General features: G+C 37.4%; 1 protein-coding gene and 1 long non-coding RNA gene across 2 annotated transcripts in view; one reads left to right on the top strand and one right to left on the bottom strand.

The window, feature by feature from the left end:
- Positions 1–2,080: 2,080 nt before the first annotated feature.
- LOC120298324 (myosin-3) overlaps positions 2,081–20,719 on the top strand; it is a 31,169-nt gene continuing 12,530 nt past the window's right edge. Inside the window, exons 1-23 of the mRNA XM_039321940.1 lie at positions 2,081–2,642; positions 2,908–2,963; positions 4,731–4,942; positions 5,518–5,661; positions 5,746–5,902; positions 6,098–6,125; positions 6,240–6,354; positions 7,601–7,693; positions 9,038–9,101; positions 9,183–9,281; positions 9,448–9,551; positions 9,639–9,777; positions 11,184–11,302; positions 12,882–13,031; positions 13,288–13,458; positions 13,792–14,101; positions 14,248–14,318; positions 14,675–14,762; positions 14,858–14,975; positions 15,534–15,657; positions 15,784–15,920; positions 17,451–17,706; positions 19,146–19,388. Of these exons, the coding sequence (XP_039177874.1) occupies positions 4,739–4,942; positions 5,518–5,661; positions 5,746–5,902; positions 6,098–6,125; positions 6,240–6,354; positions 7,601–7,693; positions 9,038–9,101; positions 9,183–9,281; positions 9,448–9,551; positions 9,639–9,777; positions 11,184–11,302; positions 12,882–13,031; positions 13,288–13,458; positions 13,792–14,101; positions 14,248–14,318; positions 14,675–14,762; positions 14,858–14,975; positions 15,534–15,657; positions 15,784–15,920; positions 17,451–17,706; positions 19,146–19,388 (2,934 nt within the window). The 5' untranslated portion in view covers positions 2,081–2,642; positions 2,908–2,963; positions 4,731–4,738. The remainder of the gene's footprint in view (positions 2,643–2,907; positions 2,964–4,730; positions 4,943–5,517; positions 5,662–5,745; positions 5,903–6,097; positions 6,126–6,239; positions 6,355–7,600; positions 7,694–9,037; positions 9,102–9,182; positions 9,282–9,447; positions 9,552–9,638; positions 9,778–11,183; positions 11,303–12,881; positions 13,032–13,287; positions 13,459–13,791; positions 14,102–14,247; positions 14,319–14,674; positions 14,763–14,857; positions 14,976–15,533; positions 15,658–15,783; positions 15,921–17,450; positions 17,707–19,145; positions 19,389–20,719) is intronic.
- On the bottom strand, positions 2,649–14,909 carry LOC120298325. Its single transcript, XR_005554047.1, has 3 exons — positions 14,772–14,909; positions 5,679–5,920; positions 2,649–2,939 (listed from the first exon to the last, which is right to left on the bottom strand). It is a non-coding gene; the product is annotated as an uncharacterized LOC120298325 (long non-coding RNA).

Genomic DNA, 20,719 nt, shown 5'->3' with positions numbered 1-20,719 from the left:
ACAACTTGCAGCACCGTTTGCAAAATGGGACTTTTGGCGGGCTCAGCAGGGCAGAGACAGCCTGGACAATTCCTATTGGCTTTTGAAAGCCAATAGAATTGGACTCTATTCAAGAGAGGCTATTCTATTGGCTTTCAAAAGCCAATAGAATAAAAGGGAGTAGCACAGCTAAGGAAAAGGGAAAAAAATGGCAGACTGCGTTGTTCGGTGACCCCCGTGAAATGGTCGTTCAACCCCAAATGGGGTCGCGACCCACAGGTTGAGAACCGCTGCTCTACACTGACTCCAGATAGGATTGAACTCCCCTTGAAAATGTAGATCCTTGGTTTGGAAGGTTTCTCCTAGAGTCAACATTTCTACATGGTCAAGGCAGTGTCTAAGGAAGACTTTGAGCTAGGCTCAAAGCACTAATTGTAGTACTGTTTGGTGTGGAAGCAAAGGAACAGAGGTGCAGATAGTCTGAGAGAGCTTTTGGAATAATGGAGCCTAAAGAATTGATCAGTGCAGGGCAAGGGGATATGTGCAAGTCTTATACAAATAGTCTTTGACTTACAACCATTTGATTAGTGACTGTTCGAAATTATAATGGCACTGAAAAAAGTAACGCAGTCCTCAGAGTTACATTTATTACAGCATCACCATGGCCATGTGATTAAAATTTGGGCCCCAACACAATTGGCTAAGAAAGAGTGGAGAATACCATAATGTTTCTTCCTTACTTCTGCCCTGCTTGCATGGATTCATCTGGGCATTGGGCATTTGAGAAGCTTCAATACAGGCTTGTATTGGTAAGGTTGGCAAGAGGGAAAGGCCGATAAACATTTTTGCCAGTGCTGTTTGAAAATAACTAATGTCCGAAATATCAAAGGATTATTCTAGTGTGTGCAATAACAATTTCTATTCAACATCTCTAAGCAATAGTACCTTAACAATCACTATCTGGCACTGAATATACATAAATTCAATATTACCTATGAGTGTATTTGTTGCTCCCAATGCATTTCTCTTTCTGCTGTTGAGCTAGACAACAAAGCAGCCTTCTTCCTGAGAGTCTTATGATGTTATGCAATGTGGAGGGTGGTCTTCAATGCTAAAGAGGTTAAGACTCATTTACTAAAATTAGAAGCTCTGGGTTTTATTTAGCTTTTCTGAGCTAAATTATAGTTCCACAAAGGCTAGAAGCATGTTCCCTAACTGAAAACCGAAAGTCCCACAAGTGGGCTTGATTTATTGGGCAGTGGTCCACAGCAGTGTCTTCTTCATGATAGCCCCTCAGTAATGACTTCTATCCAGCTGGTCCCATGAAGTCTTCGTCTAAATGACTACCAAAGGCAAACTTTTCACCTTGGCATTTCTTGGATAGCTATTTTGTCCAGAACAGGACTCATTTTTATTAGACTTTTTAAAAAAGTATAACCCTTTAGTTTCTATATTGTTATTGTCCGGGATGGTTTTGTCTCTAGCATTGGTTTCATTGTTTAATGATTTATAGTAACAAGAGATGAATCTTGTTTGCTTTGGGAAGCTCATTATTATTACAAAACTTACTAACAAAACAGCTGAGTTCTGCAACTCTGGAATTGCTGTGGAGTGAATGGACAATTGGGAGATTTCCCATTTAATATATTTGTCCTCAGTTACTCATTTGGATGTCTTGCTTTACACAACGGCTGCTTTTATCAGCTGTTCCTCTGTTTGAGGAAAGCATTGTTGTGATTCTTTGGCATGCTTAGTTAGGAAGTCATGCCTACAGAGACAGTGATAAATCAATAATAAGACTTAATGGACAAATCTATAGGTGTTAGAAGTAATTAGTTCTTTACCGACTATTAAGGACTGCTAATATTATAATGCATACTGTAGGTATTTTATTCATTTAAAGCTATATCCTTTCCACCCAAACCCTTGTAACTATTTATTTCTTGGCTGTCACCTTTTTTAAAAATTCAATCATTCTCTCTTTAGTACTTCATTTTGTTGCACACAAAAGAGGATTCTAGGTTCTTTGCTTATAATCTCTCATGACTACAACCAACAGAAAATGAACAAATATATTATTGCCCTTATCCATATGCTGTATATATTTATATATTCCCCAGTATTAGCTTAACAAAGCTCTCTTATTAAACTGTGTGGCTATGCATATTGAGTATTCACACCCAATATATTGTGTGTATGGTGGGATATCTGCTGTCACAGCCACAAATTAGCCTTTGCATAATTCTCAGCCCAGAACTTTGTCTGAATTTTTGCTAAATATATATATTTGTTCTCTTAATGTATATTGATCCAAAATTAGCTCATATTAGTACTAGCATATGAGGAGAGCTACAGAACTATCATAAACATGTAAGAAGCCTTGTATCAGACAATCTCCTTCCTACGATGTTCTTGCCTTCCAAGATTATAAGAGGTACATTTACAAGATTGCCCTGTGGCTAGGTATCAGAACTGATAAATAGTGAACTTGGTCATTTCTAAAAATACATTTACATGAGAAAAAACTAAGGTAGAAGTGGCAAGAGATTGCAGGGCTGGTCTCTAATTTCCATATAGGGGAAAGGGTTGAGCTAAGAGAAGAATCAGAGCCTATAAAAGCTTTCAAAGGTGAAAGGTTTCTTGGTGGTTACGGACTGTCAGGGGTAAGTTTTCTTTTGTTTTTAAATCTGCCTTTGCCCTCATCTTTTTTCTAAAAAAAAATAAAAATACAGGAATAGTCTCCTATTTTAGGGGACTTTAGAATGCCATGAGATTAAAGGCACTTTTCTATGGTGAAGAATTATTGTGCAGTCCATTCTTTGTGTGTATTTTGAGCTTTTGCATATGGGAAGACTAACAAATTCTCAGCTGTTGGGCTGCCAGAGGATCCTGGATGCATTATCACATATTTTGTCTGTTCCTTTGCAGGTTGAGCATTTCATCCAGTTTCTTTCTTCTTTCTGTTGAGAGTAGATAATAAAAAGGTGAGAAATCCAAGTGTGGTTATTGAGTGCCTATTCTTTCTAGTAAATTGCAGGTTTCTATGGGTCTCTTGTGTGCTGTAGTTTCATTTGATAAATGAGTCTGGTGTGGGTTTGGGAGGGAGGTTGTGCTTTTATGTTTCTGAGTACAGAGAGCTTTGATTTTCCTACATATGAATTGTTGATGGAAGAACATAACTTAATTTTGCATTGAAGCGGTAAGAAGAAGATTGGCTAATGTCATTGCCAACTTTTCATAAACTCAGCTTTGCAAACAAGAATCTTAGTTGTCTATTATAAATTGTTCTGCTCAAGGTTGCTTAATGATACAATTGTTTCTCACAGCATATGCAGGCTCAATACTATTTCCCTATTTACTCTGCAGAAATACTATCCAATTCATTTAACATCTTTTTAATATATGTGACAGTTCATAATCTAAATCAGGGGTCCCCAACCCCCAGTTTGTGGACCAGTACCGGTCCGTGGCATGCCAGCAATCAGTCCACAAAAAAGCAAAGCCCCATGTGCGAGATGCAGGCACTCTCTGGTCTGCTGAAAGACCTCTCTCCATGGAACCGGTCCCTGGTGCCCCAAAGGTTGGCGACCTCCGATCTAAATCACTCTTCTTCCAGCAGACAGAGGTATGCACCAAGTCTTCTCAGTGCTTTGGTAAATGATAAGCAGCTCAACTTCCACTTACACTAAAGTACGAGAAAGTAAAGTCTTGCCCCCGTCCAGAATTTCTTGTTATTGTTTAACATGCTTGTTTCCCCCCTTTTTCTGAGCCATTAAAATGTGATTTGGGGAGTGGAAGTCATCTCACATTAGAAGAACCTCTTCAGCAAAGATTCCAACCACCCAGTTCCATCTCAGACCAGTGTAAGAGAAACAATAAAATCTAATACAAAAATATGCCTAAGGAAGTAGCCCTCTGGATAGAAAGGTGGCATATAAATTGAATTAATATATAAAAGATATATTAATATAATATAGATAGTGCCTTCTTGATATAAATAGTGCCACACAAAAATCACAATACCAGAAATAATAAGTCTTCCTATGTTGATTGGCTGTTATCCAGATTATATGTCTATTGTGTCATTATAAGAATTCAGTTAGCAACAATATTGCTTGTATTCATTTCACATTCATATCCTATACTCTTTGGAAACCAGTGTAAAATATATGTGTTGTTTGCATGTATATATATGTGTGTATACATAGTAATAAACATTTTTTTGTGTCTTTCAGTGCTCTTCCTACAATGTTATATTGTTTTCAATCATTTTTCCCTGTTAACTACTTTTAGCCTCAATAAATGATTGCAAAGTGCTGTCTCTTGATACTTAAGTTTTTGCACTTGCCCAACTATTTAATAAACAGCAAGCCATCCTTGTTATTATTGTTATGAATTCCATTTCTTCTTATTTTTTTGGTGTTGATATTTTGCTTTTTTTTAATAAAGGTTCTCAGAAAAATTTCAGGTAAAATTTAACAGAGGTTCTTTGCAGAGGATATCTACCTATAGTGAATTGAATACTTAACAAACTACCAAGAGACAGACAGGCTGCCTCACATGAGAACAAAGGGATTTTTGCCCTGATGCTATGATTACTGGCAAAATAGTTAAATGTTGGAAATATTTTGCTTGCCTAACAACCTGTACATATCACCAGATGTAGGAACTGAGAGCAGGTATACTAATGCTGTACTTCTGGAACATCTCTAACCTTAAATCAAACTAAGCCTTTTGTATATCTCTTTTAGCTGCAGCCATGAGCAGGGATGCAGAGATGGAGATTTTCGGGGTGGCTGCCCCTTTCCTACGTAAATCTGAAAAGGAGCGAATAGAGGCTCAGAACCAGCCCTTTGATGCCAAAACTTACTGCTATGTGGCTGAGCCCAAGGAGGAATATGCCAAAGGAAAAATTAAGAGCTCTGAAGGTGGGAAAACTACTGTAGAGACATCAGATGGCCGGGTGAGCATCCTCCATGATTTGGGCGAGGAGGGGGTGGGAAACACTTTTTAATTTTAATTTAAATAACTGTTTTAAGAAAATATTATTTTTGGTACAGTGTGATATTTTTGAAATTAGAATCAATACATAGCTATGTCACATACTGTATATATTGGTGCAAAACACAATCCCATAAATTTCTCCCTCAGTTATTCTAAGGATAAGTGTATGTTTTATTGGGATAAGTTATTGTAAGTACTTCTAGCATGAAGGGGCATAAGCTGTAGTTTTTTCTCTTTAAAATTTCCTTTGGGTCCCAAAGACAAGCAGACTGTGAAGTGTAATTTGCTGGGCCATTCATTCTTTTGACAATTGTCGCATCTGAAGACTAAGTTAAAATTTTAACCACCTCAAGCTTCGATACAAGATGACATTCCTTAAAGGCCAGTTTTAAGTGGGAAATGCCTGTAATGTTATCAATAGCGTCTCGATAATAACAGAATGATATGCTTGTTCAAAGCATTTAGTCGGGACTGAGTCTTTAATTCTGCCCTACCCTGAGCTTTTTCTGGAGCCTTTTCCTCTTGTCCTTTCAGACAATAATTGCCAAGCCAGAGGATGTGTACGCAATGAACCCACCAAAGTTTGACAAACTTGAAGACATGGCAATGCTGACGCATTTACATGAACCAGCTGTTCTGTATAACCTCAAAGAGCGCTACAGCTCTTGGATGATCTACGTATGTTTTATCCTTACCTGTTATCAGGACCGAAGGGTATCAAAGGGGGCAGATTTTTAATCACCATTCTTGGTTTCCATGCAGACCTATTCAGGCCTCTTCTGTGTCACTATTAATCCATACAAATGGTTGCCTGTGTACAATCCAGAGGTGGTAGCTGGTTATCGGGGCAAAAAGCGTACTGAGGCGCCTCCCCACATCTTCTCCATCTCTGACAATGCATACCAGTTCATGCTAACTGGTAAGTCTGCTTCAAAACCTGAAAAGGAATAAGGTTGAATAAAAAAGAGTACTGGGGTGGCAATAGCATAGGTCTTCACCACCCTTCCCAAATATATCTACTTGCATGAAATTAATTCCAGAGGTGCCAATTAGCATGACTTGGTATCCCTCTCTGCAGTTTGTAAGCATATTTTTTCGCTTCTTCCTTTGGCAGATCGTGAAAACCAGTCTATTTTGATCACGTGAGTAGACATTTCAGATCCGTCCTGCTTCTTGATTACTTTAGTAACATAGTTCTGATATAGATAATCTTTCTTTATCTGATGATTGATTATTATTATTATTATTTTTGCTAGCGGAGAATCTGGTGCTGGAAAGACTGTCAACACCAAGCGGGTCATTCAGTATTTTGCAACAATTGCAGCTGGAGAAGGCTCCAAGAAGAAAGAAGAGCCAAAAACAGGCATGAAGGTATGAAAAATACACCTCATTCTTGATGCGCAAATAATGGTTGGCTGATGCCTGAAAATGAAAATCCCCAAACTTTAAGCAAAAGGAGTCTGACTATTTATAGTCTTTCTGTCTGAAGTTCCACAGAGGTTACTTAGGTGGAATTCTTTTCATCAATAACAGCTAAAACCAAAATAACACTGTAACAACGTGACTACATATTAAGACTTCTTTAGAAAAGTCTATACTGCGTGGCTCTGGAAACAGTTTTAGTTTACTTTCTTTTAAATGAAAGAAAATTGAATTGTAACAAATAATCATTATACTTAACAGCCCTGAATGATTTTTTTTCCTACCTTCATAATACTTACTTCCAAAAGCAAAAACCTTTGACATAGGTTCTAGGACATAAACTACAGAAATGGTTGAAGGGTAGATTTTATTAAACCTTAAAAAAAAAGGTGACTGGATCATGAAATCTATATACCAAAGGAAGCACTTTCTAAGTCCTCCAGGAAATGAAGCTCTCCTTCCATTGCCAGCAGCAATTCTAGTTTTCAGAAGCAAATTTTATCATAACATTCTAGGCAAGACTTGTGAAAAATGTATTGTCTTCTCCCACCCCCCCATCCTCTTAATTCCCTTATTCTAGTCTTTCCCTCCATTCTGACAGCTCCTTTTAGGAATCATTTATGGGGGCAGGAAGTGTGAAAGGAGCAAAATGCAGCTTGGGTATAAATGTATAACTTCCCTCCTGCTTTTAGAATAGTTTCTGATTTTTTTTCTTGAGCGAAATAACTAATTTCTAGTAACTAGTAACAGTGTGCAAAATGCCTTGAATTCTAAGCATTTCAAGTCTGAAAGAACCATTTTGATTTGGGTGAAAATGTTCTGAGCTTTCTGTGCTATTGGTAAAATTAGAACAATCCATATTGAACTCAAAACATTTTGCACATTCTGAATCTGAGTATCAATAACAAATCACTTAGATCTTAAGATTGATGTGTGTTTGGTGCAACCCCCCCCCTCTAGTTTATGGAAAACAAAGACCTGTCAGAATTAATTGAAATTCAGTGAAGGTACTCTGGTAATTTAATTCCATGTTTTTCATTCCTTAAGCCTTTGAAAAAAAAATTTAAATCCATTCGAAATCCATTCATTGGAAAATCAGTCACATTTACTTTAATTAAGCTCACTTCTGTTCAAGATTCTGCAGTGTTTCCCCCCCCACTTGGTTTTCATCATATATATTCCAATACTTCTGCAGGGGACACTTGAAGATCAAATCATCAGTGCCAACCCTTTATTGGAGGCCTTTGGGAATGCCAAGACTGTGAGGAATGACAACTCCTCCCGTTTTGTAAGTGATGAATCCTTGGCAGGAGATACATTTACTTGCAGCCTCTCCAGACAACCTGTCCTGCTTCTTCTCTCATTCCCCATAGAGCAATTCAAGCTGGCATAAAAAAGCTCTGTCTTCAATGGAAGGCTTTTAAAAAAACGTAATTCAAAATCTAATACAAAGAGGTAATTGGTATGTCGGTATTTCAGCTTGGGTATAAATGTATAACTTCCCTCCTTGCCCAAAATGATTATCTCCAATGGGCTAGTAGGTTTCTTTGGCTCAAACTACATGCTGTTATATTTTTACAGGTACTGCCCATTCTTATACGGGGGAGGATATTCAAAAATAAAGTAACGGGAAAGAAGCTTTAATCCTCCTACCCTCACATGCCATATCCAGTGTTAACAAAATGAGTTAGTTGCATATACTTAAATATGGTATGGTAATATATCATTAGACTCCAGACATGACTGTAGGTTATTGTGGGTGCCTGTTATATGTGAATCAGGGGTTATGGGCCCTTCAAATATATAATACCAGAAAGTATGTCCTTACAGGAAGCGGTCCTCCAACTAAAGAGAAGGATTCTTTGCTTATTTACTTTCCATCTTCCCAAAGCTGTTATTCTTTTACCCAATAATCATTAATTGATAATAAAACATAGCTTCCATTCTTGGAACACTTCTGATATACTGAGAAAATCCTCACTGAACTGGTACAGGAGAGCCATGTTAGTCAATGTTGGCCAAAAATCAAAAGGAATCTGGTGGCACCTTTTCCAATAATAAATTTATTGAAAGGTATATTTATTTGAGCTGCCACTCACTTCATTTGATGCGTGGAGTCTGACTGAAGCCTGACAGTTTTGTAGTTGGGCAGTTCAACAGAGAATGGATGATTTACATGTTAGTTTTATATTGCAGATTTTAAGGTTTCTGGAATGTTTTGGAACATTAGTTTAATCTTGGCTTCAGTAGCCATCTTCTTCCTTTTAAAATCACTTGTAAGAAGGAGAGGAAGAGATGTGGAAGAAAATACCCCAAACTGGAGTATTTGTGTTAATCCTGCCTATGTGGTAAAACATTCTATACTTATTAAGAAATCCTTGAAAGAAAAAGGTTTCAACTGAAATAAGGTTTAAAACACACACAACACAACATTCGTTAAAACACAGTGACTTACCTATTTACTCTTCAGCAGCAAATGAAAATGAAACAAAAACCATAACAAAATATTCAGTTGCAAAAATAAAATGAAACAAAAACCATAACAAAATATTCAGTTGCAAAAATAACTCTAATCCATATATTAAACGTTTCTAGATTTTTGAAATAACTGTTCTATCTTTCTACCCTGTAGGGAAAATTCATTAGGATTCATTTTGGTACCACCGGAAAGCTGGCTTCTGCAGATATTGAGACTTGTAAGTAGCTGAATTGGAGAATAGTCTACATAATGTCTACAAAATTGGACTCATGAACATTAATTGAACCTTCTGTTGTAGATCTTCTGGAAAAGTCAAGAGTGACCTTTCAGCTAAAGGCTGAGAGGAGTTACCACATCTTCTACCAGATTCTCTCCAATAAGAAGCCAGAACTAATTGGTAAATAGGATTCCATTTTACCTTTCTGAACCTTTCATCTTATTGATAATGCATGTGGTAAATAATATGGTGTGGGTTTTTTTTCTCTGTTGACTCTTTCCTGCATCGGAAAGCTCATATATGTTAAGCCCTAGAATTTCAGAAAGACATCCCCTGTGTGTTTCAGAAATGCTTCTCATTACAACAAATCCTTATGACTATCCATTCATAAGCCAAGGCGAAATTGCGGTCCAGAGCATTGATGACCAAGAGGAGCTTATAGCTACAGATGTGAGTGAAAATATGATTATGCTGTAGAACAAAGAATGTCATTCCTGTCTGAAAACATAATTAACTATGGCACTTTCCCCCCATTAGACAGCCATAGACATCCTGGGCTTTACTTCTGAAGAGAAAGTTGGCATTTATAAGTTGACAGGAGCAGTGATGCATTATGGCAACATGAAATTTAAGCAGAAACCCCGAGAAGAGCAGGCAGAACCAGATGGCACAGAAGGTAACAAATTCCATAAGTTAGTCTTCAAACCTTATAAATCAAATGATTCAACTGCATGATTTACAAAAATCCTCTGGAAAAAGCATATTAACATTAGGAACAAGAATGATAAAAGGCATCTTCTCAGCTTTCAGCACTGAAACATAGCTTTTCTCTTACATGCTTTGAGATTTTTATAATATGTAGCAGCATTAAGAAACAAAAGTTGGAATTAAGATTGCCGGGAGAAATATCAACAACCTAAGATATGCAGATGATACCACTCTAATGGCAGAAAGTGAAGAGGAACTAAAGAGCCTCTTGATGCGGGTGAAGAAGGAGAGTGCAAAAGTTGGCTTGAAACTCAACATTAAGAAAACCAAAATCATGGCATCCGGCCTCTCAATTCCTGGCAAATAGATGGGGAAGAAATGGAGGTAGTGACAGATTTTATTTTTCTGGGCTCCAAGATCACCTCAGATGGGGACTGCAGCCAAGAAATTAAAAGACGCTTGCTCCTGGGGAGGAAAGCTATGGCAAATCTAGACAGCATTCTAAAAAGCAGAGACATCACCTGCCAACAAAAGTGCGTATAGTCCAGGCCATGGTTTTCCCAGTTGCGATGTATGGCTGTGAAAGTTGGACCATAAGAAAGGCTGAGCGCCAAAGAATGGAGGCCTTTGAACTCTGGTGCTGGAGAAGACTCCTGCGAGTCTCCTGGACTGCAAGGCGATCAAACCGGTCAGTCCTAGAGGAGATCAACCCCGACTGCTCTTTAGAAGGCCAGATCCTGAAGTTGAAACTCAGATACTTTGGCCACCTAATGAGAAGGAAGGACTCACTGGAGAAGGGCCTAATGCTGGGAAAGATTGAGGGCAATAGAAGAAGGGGACGACAGAGAATGAGATGGTTGGATGGAGTCACTGAAGCAGTAGGTGTGAACTTAAATGGACTCCAGAAAATGGTAGAGGACAGGAAGACCTGGAGGAACGTTGTCCATGGGGTTGCGATGGGTCGGACACGACTTCACAATTAACAACAACAACAACAAGCAGCATTAAACTGATTACTTTTGCTTTGGGTGCCTTATTGACTGAGAGGTAGGAATATGAGTGAAAAAAAGAAAGAGTTTTGAAAGAGAGAGCAAGGATAGTCTTGAAGTTGAGATACTCCTTCTGTGGAAGATTTCAAATGGAACACAACTAACTTTTTAAATGTGTTCTGGTTTTTGAGCAATAAAAATTAAATGAGATTAAGGATTGATACTTGACAAAGGCTGATTTTCAAAACTGTGCTCTGTCCAGAAATTCCAGTATTGTTTTCCTGCTTCCCCAAGTCATGCTGCCAATTCACTGGTTGTATTTTGCACAACCCCGATCATTCTACTAAAGTTTCACAAAGACTTGTTTCTTGTGGGTTCTTTACAGAGGCTGACAAGACAGCTTATCTGATGGGCCTGAATTCTGCTGATTTGTTGAAAGCCCTATGCTTTCCTCGGGTGAAAGTGGGAAATGAGTATGTCACCAAAGGCCAAACTGTAGATCAGGTAAGTACAGGTGACAAATCAAAACCACCTAGTAGTCCATATGTCAAACATATACTTCTTCCTTTCAGGGTGTTCATTAATTTCCTTTGAAGGAAATTGTGTCATTCATCCTATTTAGATTGTATCACTTTTATACCATTTAGGGGGAAAAAAGTTCCACTAACAGGAATTATAAGAAACATGCAGTGAATTTCAACCGGAAGACATTTCGGCTAGGAACAATTCCAAACGGAAACTTAATCTGCTTGTCTGCAGCACTGAAGTTGGTTTTTCCTGTTGCCAACTTTAAAAAATTCCATTCAAGGTTGCCATGGTTTAGCAGGGGACCAAGAGCATTTGCAGGCTCTGATTGGTCGCTGTTCTGCTTGCCTTTCCCATCTGCATAGACCATGCTGGCTGGCTGGCTGGCTGGCTGCCCTCTGAGCGGTCAACCTATCAATATCTATCTTTCGCTTTGGAGATTGTTCTGTCCCCAGTAGCTCCTCTTCTTTTTTCACTGTTGAAAAAGATGCTTTTATATCCACTTCCCACATTCTGTCCTTTGATGCTAAACAGCCTTTCTCTCCAGCCTGTTATTTTACCTTTATTACTCTGTTGCTACAAAGGGAGCAAGTTGGTTTTTTTGTTCCTACATTTCACTGTAGGGTTTTGGGTGGAAAAGATCCGTTTTGAAGAAGAGGCATGGGTATGTTTGCAATGGGCCAGGGCTTGGTGGATGCAACTTTATTTATTCCTGCATTCAAGAACTGGCAGATGTCCTGTGTTGGCAATTGGGCAAACAGAACATGAGGATCTGCCTGGAGATACATATAATGCCAATTACCATTCATATTTCTCAGGGAGAGATATGAAGATCTCTAAATTGATTACAGTCTGACTTAAGTACATTTTAGAGATTCATACAAATGCTTTCTAAAATTCTCTACCACTGATTTTTCCAATTCCCTCCTTTGAGAAACAACTTCTCAAAGACAAAAATATCCGCTAGCTGACAGAACAACACAGATGATAGGAGGGATGATTCCTCTTGGTTTTAATTGAAGCCTGGGAAACCAGAAGGCTGCAGACTGCTGGACAGTTCTAAGACATGACATTCAAGCTTTCCCCTTCATTATTTCATAGCCAAATAAGTGCAGGAACGCCAAACTTCATCCAGGAGAATTCCTCTTCCCTTTTGAAATATAGAGTAATTGCTGATTAATTGAACTGAATGAGATCAGGTAGAAAGAAATGCAGGAAAATATAATTGGCCTGGCACTAATATGTGCATAGAGAGGCAGTATGTTCTAGTGGTGAAGGCATCAGGCTCGAAAGCAAGAGATCATGAGTTCAGGTCCTGCCTTAGCCATGAAACTAAGCTGGGTGATCCTGGGCCAGTCACTCTTTCCCAGCCAACTCTCACCTCACAGGGTTGTTGTAATGGGGAAAAAGGAATATTAGATATATTCACTGCCTTGAGTTATTTGTAAAAATAATGAAACTGGGTTATAAATAAATAAATGAATAAACAGTGGTAGTGGTCTGTTTTCCTATCATTGATGTTAACTCTTCATTTGTCCCTAATTGATTATGATTATAGGTGCATCATGCTGTCAATGCACTTTCTAAGTCTGTCTATGAAAAACTCTTCTTCTGGATGGTAGCTCGTATTAATCAACAGCTGGACACCAGGTTGCCCAGACAACATTTCATTGGAGTCTTGGATATTGCAGGTTTTGAAATCTTTGAGGTATGCAGATCTATTACAAACTCTTGTTTCTCTGCCTCCTTACACTTCATCTCAACCCATGGTTGGAACAAGTGCCATCTAGTGTTGAGGATAAGAATAACATCCTAATGCTGTCTAGCAGGAAAGCAGGAAGATTGAAATTATCTTCTCATTATTAGTATCTGTTGCCTAAAATCCCTGATGAACTAAAGTTTCATTTAGCAGAGAATCTATGAGGTCTAAGGAATTACATTAATTGAATATATTTTGTTGTTAGTTTAACAGCTTGGAACAGTTGTGCATCAACTTCACCAATGAGAAACTGCAACAATTTTTCAACCACCACATGTTTGTACTAGAACAAGAAGAATACAAGAAAGAGGGAATTGAGTGGACTTTCATAGATTTTGGAATGGATTTGGCTGCTTGCATTGAGCTTATTGAGAAGGTAAATTGGAATGTTATCTTAAAGTAACCACTCAGATGGCAGCCCTTTGAGTGAGACCACATTGGGAGGCATATTACACAGGAATGCTGGAACTTTAGTTTGTGGAGATCGTTATCTTGATAGTTTTATCCTCCCTGTGTTAGACTCCAGGGAATTAAGGCAGAGACAGTTTGAGTTCCTTTCTGATGTTTTTCTTTGTTTTCCAGGCTTAAAACATGTTTTTGTAAAGGTTGTCGTAGAGTTTCTCCAAGGTTATCTCTATGGCTTTCCACACCAGTTGGTAAAAAGACACAACTGAAATAAAACTAGGCTTTTTTTTTTTTTTTAACATAGCCAATGGGCATCTTTTCCATTCTGGAAGAAGAATGTATGTTCCCCAAGGCAACTGATCAGTCTTTCAAGAACAAACTTTATGACCAGCATCTAGGCAAATCAGCCAACTTCCAAAAGCCGAAGCCTATCAAAGGCAAGCCTGAGGCCCATTTCTCTCTTGTGCACTATGCGGGGATTGTGGACTACAACATTAGTGGCTGGTTAGAGAAGAACAAAGATCCCTTAAACGAAACTGTTGTGGCACTGTATCAGAAGTCATCCATTAAGATATTAGCCAATCTGTATGCAACCTTTTCTTCCCAAGATGAGGGTAAGTTTCAAGAGCCTTTTCCTTTCTCTCTTGATTCGATAATCAAAACTGCCTTGAAACTTTGTCCTGTGTTGTATCACAAAAAGGTTGGGCAGAGATGATGATAATAAGAGAACTAATTACATTTATATTCTGCTTTCTAATAGAAGGGGCTCATAAAAAGAAAGGTGCCAAGAAGAAGGGATCATCTTTCCAAACTGTTTCTGCACTTTTCAGGGTATGTAACTTTGATTTGACTGGGTTGTAAGGAATATTGTGCTTTTTTATACAGTTATATACAAAAAATGCACAACTCTATTTGTATCTTTTTATAATGATAGTTTGGAAGTAATGAGTGTTGGTTCAATTGACAAGAAATCTTAAGAGGCTGCAGATCATATTAACCCACACTTCATATTTTTCTTCTTCCTCCAAAATGTTTAAAATAAAATTGAAAAATTAATAGAACGGCTCTGAGTTTAAAAAAATCTATGCTTTAATTGCTTTAACATACAATACTTGATTATCTCAAGTTTTTAAAAATTCTTTTAAGAGGTACTGAATATTTTACAATTGCTCTATTCAAAATCACAGGAAAATCTGAACAAATTGATGTCCAATTTGAGAACTACTCATCCACATTTTGTGCGCTGCATTATCCCCAATGAAACTAAAACTCCAGGTAACTTACAGGAATCTCGTGTCTGGATTTCCAGAAAAGCTTCAGGAGAAAGTGAGAAAAAAGCTGCCATTTTTCTTTGCTTTGGTCTTGCACAGGTGCGATGGATCACAAGCTTGTCCTACATCAACTGAGATGCAATGGAGTGCTTGAAGGAATTCGAATCTGCAGGAAGGGATTTCCAAACAGAATCTTATATGGAGATTTTAAGCAAAGGTCTGTCAACTCAATTTCTTGTAAAGTTGCCTGGTTGCATACTAGATTTTTGTTAGGTAAATATTATCCAAAAGCAGTAGTGATGCTCTACCCCTCATGCTATATATTATAATTTTGATGCAAATGTATGCAAAGAAAAATATACATCTTTGTGCTGCATTACATAGCTACTTTTGCCTGTAGAAATTTTCCTAGGGTGAATTTTGCTATCAAAAAAAAAAAAAAAAAACCACAAACAGAAATCAACAAAAACACACTTCTGTAAAGTAAATTAATTATATCCTGCCACATTTATAGTGCTAAGACAAAATCAGCTTTGATTATTTTTCCCTTTTTTATGGACAAAGATGTTTGTAACTCATCGTTTCATATTTGCACATCACGCTCAGTGAAAAACTGGCTTTATTATTGCTCAATTTTATGTTTGTACCAACTTTCATGGGCAGTTTTCTGAACCATGAGAAGATATTTAAAGACTGACAGTGATTCAGAGCCTTTCTCTTTGCTACCGATTCCAACACTAAAATGATGTGTGTCTTTTTATGTTTAATCGGGCAGATATCGTGTCCTGAATGCTAGTGCCATCCCAGAGGGCCAGTTTATGGACAGTAAGAAAGCTTGTGAGAAATTGCTGGGCTCCATCGATATTGATCACACTCAGTACAAATTTGGGCACACCAAAGTAAGCACTTTTCTGAGCTGAGGACTTGGGAGACAAGCTCTACGTTCACAAGACAGCTCACCTATTTTTTTTTGCATATATATATATATATATATATATATATACAAATAATTTATTTATTTCCAGGTGTTTTTCAAGGCTGGTTTGCTGGGCCTTCTGGAAGAGATGAGAGATGACCGCCTCACTTTGCTCATCACCCGCACACAGGCTGTGTGTAGGGGGTATCTCATGAGATTGGAATACCAACAGATGGTTGCAAGAAGGTAGAGTACATTTCTCTTCTGCAGGCCTTGTTAATGTAGGCTGAGGTTTTCAGGATACAGGCAGTCCCCAACTTTCAACTATATTTGTTTGGCGACCATTCAAAGTTACAAGAGCACTGGAAAAAGTGACTGTTTTTTCACAGTTACGACCATTGTAGCATCCCCACGGTCACATGATCAAAATTCAGATGCTTGGCAACTGGCTCATATTTATGATGGTGGCAGTGTCCTGGAGTCAGGTGACCCCCTCCCTTTTGCAATCTTTTGACAAACAAAGCCAATGGGAAAGTCAGATTGATTTAACAATTGTGTTACTAACCTAACAACTGCAGTGATTCACTTCATAACCGTGGCAAGAAAGGTTTGTAAAATGGGACAAAATTCATTTAATATCTTTCTCACTTAGTAATGGAAATTCTGGATTCAATTGTGGTCATAAATAGAGGACTGCCTATAATTAGATACTCATCCATATTTTTGCCAAAGAACCAAAAAAGCTTCTCCAACCTTCCTAGGCCATAGTTTACTCCACATGTCACATCATATCATTGTTAACTATGGTTTCTGTATAAGCCATGATGTCTCAAGTTTACCTAACAAGTAAACCACAGAGCAACATCTGAGGGAGTGGATGTGGAACCATCAAATATATAGCACCAGAAGTTATGTTCTTATAGAAGGTGGCCCCCAACTTAAAAGAAGGAATTTTTTTTGCTTATTTACTGTTATATTTTATCCAGTAATAACTATATTATAATATAATATCTACCTGTTACATTCTTGGAACAATTGAGATATACTTGGAAAATTTTCACTGAATAACACCTATAGTCATCTGTCAATATTAGTCTATGGTGTTAGTCTATGATGCCCAAAATCAAAAGGAATCTAGTGGCACCTTTTCCAATAGTCAATTTTATTAAAAGGCATATTTTTGAGCCGTTACTCACTTCATCAGATGCTTGGAGTCTGATTGAAACTTGACAACTTAATAGTCAGACAGTTTAACATAAAAAGTAATGATTTACATATTAGTTTTGTACCCAGATTTTATAGCTTTCTGGAGTGTTCTGGAATGTTAGCTTCATCTTGGCTTCAGTAGCCATTTTGTTGCCTTGTAATACCACGTCCTGTAGAAAGAAATGAAAAAGAAGCTGAAGAAAATATCCCCTCCCCATGGAGTAATTCTAAGGCACATACTTTATCGTTCTTTTAATTTTATCTTTTTTTTTTTTTACTTTTTAATCCAGTTTACAATCTTGGGCTTTCCTGGTAGTCTTCCATCAAGTAATAGCCAGGCTAAATTTCTTTAGCTTTGTAAGCCAGATAAGATTCTCAAGTAAAATTTTTCATCTCTTTCCTGCCTCAACTGCCAGTTTTCCGGATTTATATTATTGATTTTAGCAATATAGTTGGAGATGGGATTGGGAAATCAATGCTGGTGTCATAATGTAACTCCACAGCCTCTTTTAGTAAAACCTATTTTTATTAATCTGCAATAAGTAACTTTCTGGAATGGTTTCATTACAGGGAAGCAATTTTCATGATTCAGTACAACATTCGCTCATTCATGAATGTCAAACATTGGCCTTGGATGAAGCTGTTCTTCAAAATCAAGCCACTGTTAAGGAGTGCAGAGGCAGAGAAAGAAATGGCCACCATGAAAGAAGAGTTTCAGAGAACTAAAGAAGAACTTGCCAAATCAGAAGCCAAAAGGAAAGAACTGGAAGAAAAAATGGTGTCTTTGTTGCAAGAGAAAAATGATCTGCAGCTTCAAGTACAATCTGTAAGATTAGTTTGCTAATCTTTTTCATGATTGGCTTTAGGAAATGTATTGTCCTAAGCAGATAATTACAGGCAAAAGCCTGTTTGAATTGTTTTTTTAAAAAAATGTGTTTGTCAGATGGCCAAAGGTCAACCATAATGTTGACAACTATATTTTTTGTAAGCAGCGTATTTCACAGCATGGACAAAGACATTAAGGAAGCCTGGTCTCTGATCACCAGCACTTCTCTACCCATCTTGGATAGATAGAGAACCGGGCTTTTCTTTCTAACTGTAGGTAGAGGAATCTCTCTCTCTCCCCCCCCCCCCGTCTCTTACACACAGAGACACACACACACACACCCCTCGTTATCTACTGACTATATTCTGGGTCCACACCATGTATACTTTAAGCTGCAGGAAAGTGTAATAAAATTCTACTAGTGGACACGTGCCCACTAGTTTTTCACTGCAATGTAAAATTAACTGCAGCTTCTGCAACTTTTTCAAAAAATTAATCTCAAATTGAGCATCTTCATCACTCTAATTCTGATAGGGTATTCTGAGATACAGTTCATAATTAGTTCTTCTTAAATTAATATTTCAGTTACGCAAACGTGTTATGTCTCCTCTTGAATGGCCTTCCTTTCTCTGTAGCTGATGCTTTTGAGCACCAGAAGCAACATCATTCTTGCTACATGCAAAAGAGAAAACCATTCCATCGCCTGCAACAATTTAATTGATTTTATCTTGTATTCACCTAGGGCAATGATTTAGCTAAAAACAACCCAAATTTAAAATAAATAAATAAACATGAAGTATTTTCATTTCCCCTGATCCCAAATACTTCTTTGTAAATCAAAGAACAAGAAGGATTCAATAGCATATCACTGTAGAAGCCATAGTTATATTATCCAGGTGTCTCTATTTGCTTCCCCGTTTCCTGCTCCATTCCAGTTTCCATTTATTTTTGTTATTTAATTGCAGCACAGTTTATTCAGTCTGAAACAATGTTCTCGTGCATTTTTTAGTGAAAAAAAAGTGTAGAATTTTGAATGCATGGACAAAAACTATGTAATTGTGGTGGTGAACAGCTGGACCAGTGTAATGTGATGATGAGAACTGGGTTTCAATATTAAATCTTTGGGATTTACTTCAGAAATGGCAAAAGGCTAAGTATGATGGACTGCTGGGATGTGTATGCAGCTGATGAGATTTGGCTTCTTTCCTTACATTTTTTTCCCCAAAGCTCTCTTTCTATCCTGCCTAATGATTCCAAAAGCTTAACAATATGTTTGTTATTTGAAAACTAAAAATAAATTTAATTAATATTCTTTAAGCAGAGCCATGAAGTAAATCTGAGCAAATTAAAGTTGATAATTATTGATTAAAGGAAGGACTATTTAAGAAAGTGGAAACATTCTGAGCAATAGTTAATAATGGTATCTTTTCTTTAATAAGGAAAGTGAAAGTCTGGCAGATGCTGAAGAAAGATGTGACCAATTGATCAAGACTAAAATCCAGCTGGAGGCTAAAATCAAGGAACTGACTGAAAGGGCAGAAGATGAAGAGGAGCTGAATGCAGAACTGACTGCCAAGAAAAGGAAACTGGAGGATGAATGCTCTGAATTGAAGAAGGACATTGATGACCTTGAGTTAACGTTAGCCAAGGTTGAAAAAGAGAAGCATGCCACCGAAAACAAGGTAATGTAATTTAATCTGAATGTCTGTCCATAGTTGGTGAAAAACTGCAGGTGTTTGGGTCAGTGTAGTGGCGAATACTTCCTGGGGTGAAGAGAGGGTATGGTCTTCCTTGAAAGAGATAAAGATAAGATTCCTACATCAGTCAACCTAACAATATCAAACAATTATCAACAGTCTCCAATCTCTTGTTTGGAGGGAAGATTATAGAGAAAAAGATGGGTTGAAAGTGCATAGAAATTTGGAAGAATTTAATCTTTTTGAAACAGATTTTAGATATAATATTGAGATTGCAACAGTGGTGCTTATGAATGACTTTTAGTGAAACTGGAGTAAGGAGTGTGGGCTTTGGGGTGTTCAGTGTCTCAGCATTAACTCTGAGCGTTGGGGAGAGGGACGCATCCTGTTGCAGTGGAGCTCCTCTTTTTTGGTTCTGATCAGTGTAGTGTTGAGAGAGACAAAGCTCAAAATGCCTCAAGAATTGAATACCAATAAAGATTTTACAATTTGCTATGTGGCATAAATGCTTTGAATGCTGCATTTTGTCTACCAGTTGGCTTCTAGGTGCAATTCAAAATTCCCATTGTCAACTTAATGCCTTGTGGGACTCAAGACCTGGATATCTCAGGCCCCGTTCTCTCCCAATTGTTTTTGCCTGGCCATTACAATTAATGTAGAAGGAACTATTCATCTTACTTCCTCACCAATTTCCACCTTCAGAGGTATATCTTTTCAACTAGCTTTGAAACAGCCTCTCCTATGAGATCCAGAAGGATCATCGAAAGCTGGCTTTTTCAGCAAGTCTCAGTACTAGAATTTTTGGAAATTGTTCCTTCTTGTAGTGTTGGAGTTTATGAAATGAAATTATTTTGTTTATCTCCTGAGCTCCCCCATATTTTTCATTATATTGTGTTGTTATTAATATTGCATTTTAACCTTATTTATGAAAATGTAAATCAACAGAGCTGGTACTGATTGAAGCAGCATATGATGCCAGTAAATAAATAGATATCGCTTGAAAAGGAAGTTAATGGCTTTATATTGTTTTTTTATTATTATTATAATTTTTTACAATTTTACAATAAAAACCCCTTTCCCAATCCCTCCCAACCCTCCACAAAACCCTCCCCCATTCTTCCCAGAGCTAGATACAGAGTTAACTAAAACTTAGTAGAAAAAGCTTATAAACTCACATAAACCACAAACAAATATGATTATATCTAATGAGCAAATTGTTAAATACATTAACTCTATTATGTATAAAAAAAACAGAAAGAGAAAAAGAAGAAAAAAATAATAAAAATAATAATAAAAGGAAAAAAAGAGAAAAACTA

Source organism: Crotalus tigris, unplaced genomic scaffold (assembly GCF_016545835.1).
Source record: "Crotalus tigris isolate CLP2741 ecotype Arizona unplaced genomic scaffold, ASM1654583v1 scf7180000023830.6690815, whole genome shotgun sequence".
Lineage (NCBI taxonomy): Eukaryota > Metazoa > Chordata > Lepidosauria > Squamata > Viperidae > Crotalus > Crotalus tigris.
This window is presented reverse-complemented; position numbering and strand designations above follow the sequence as displayed.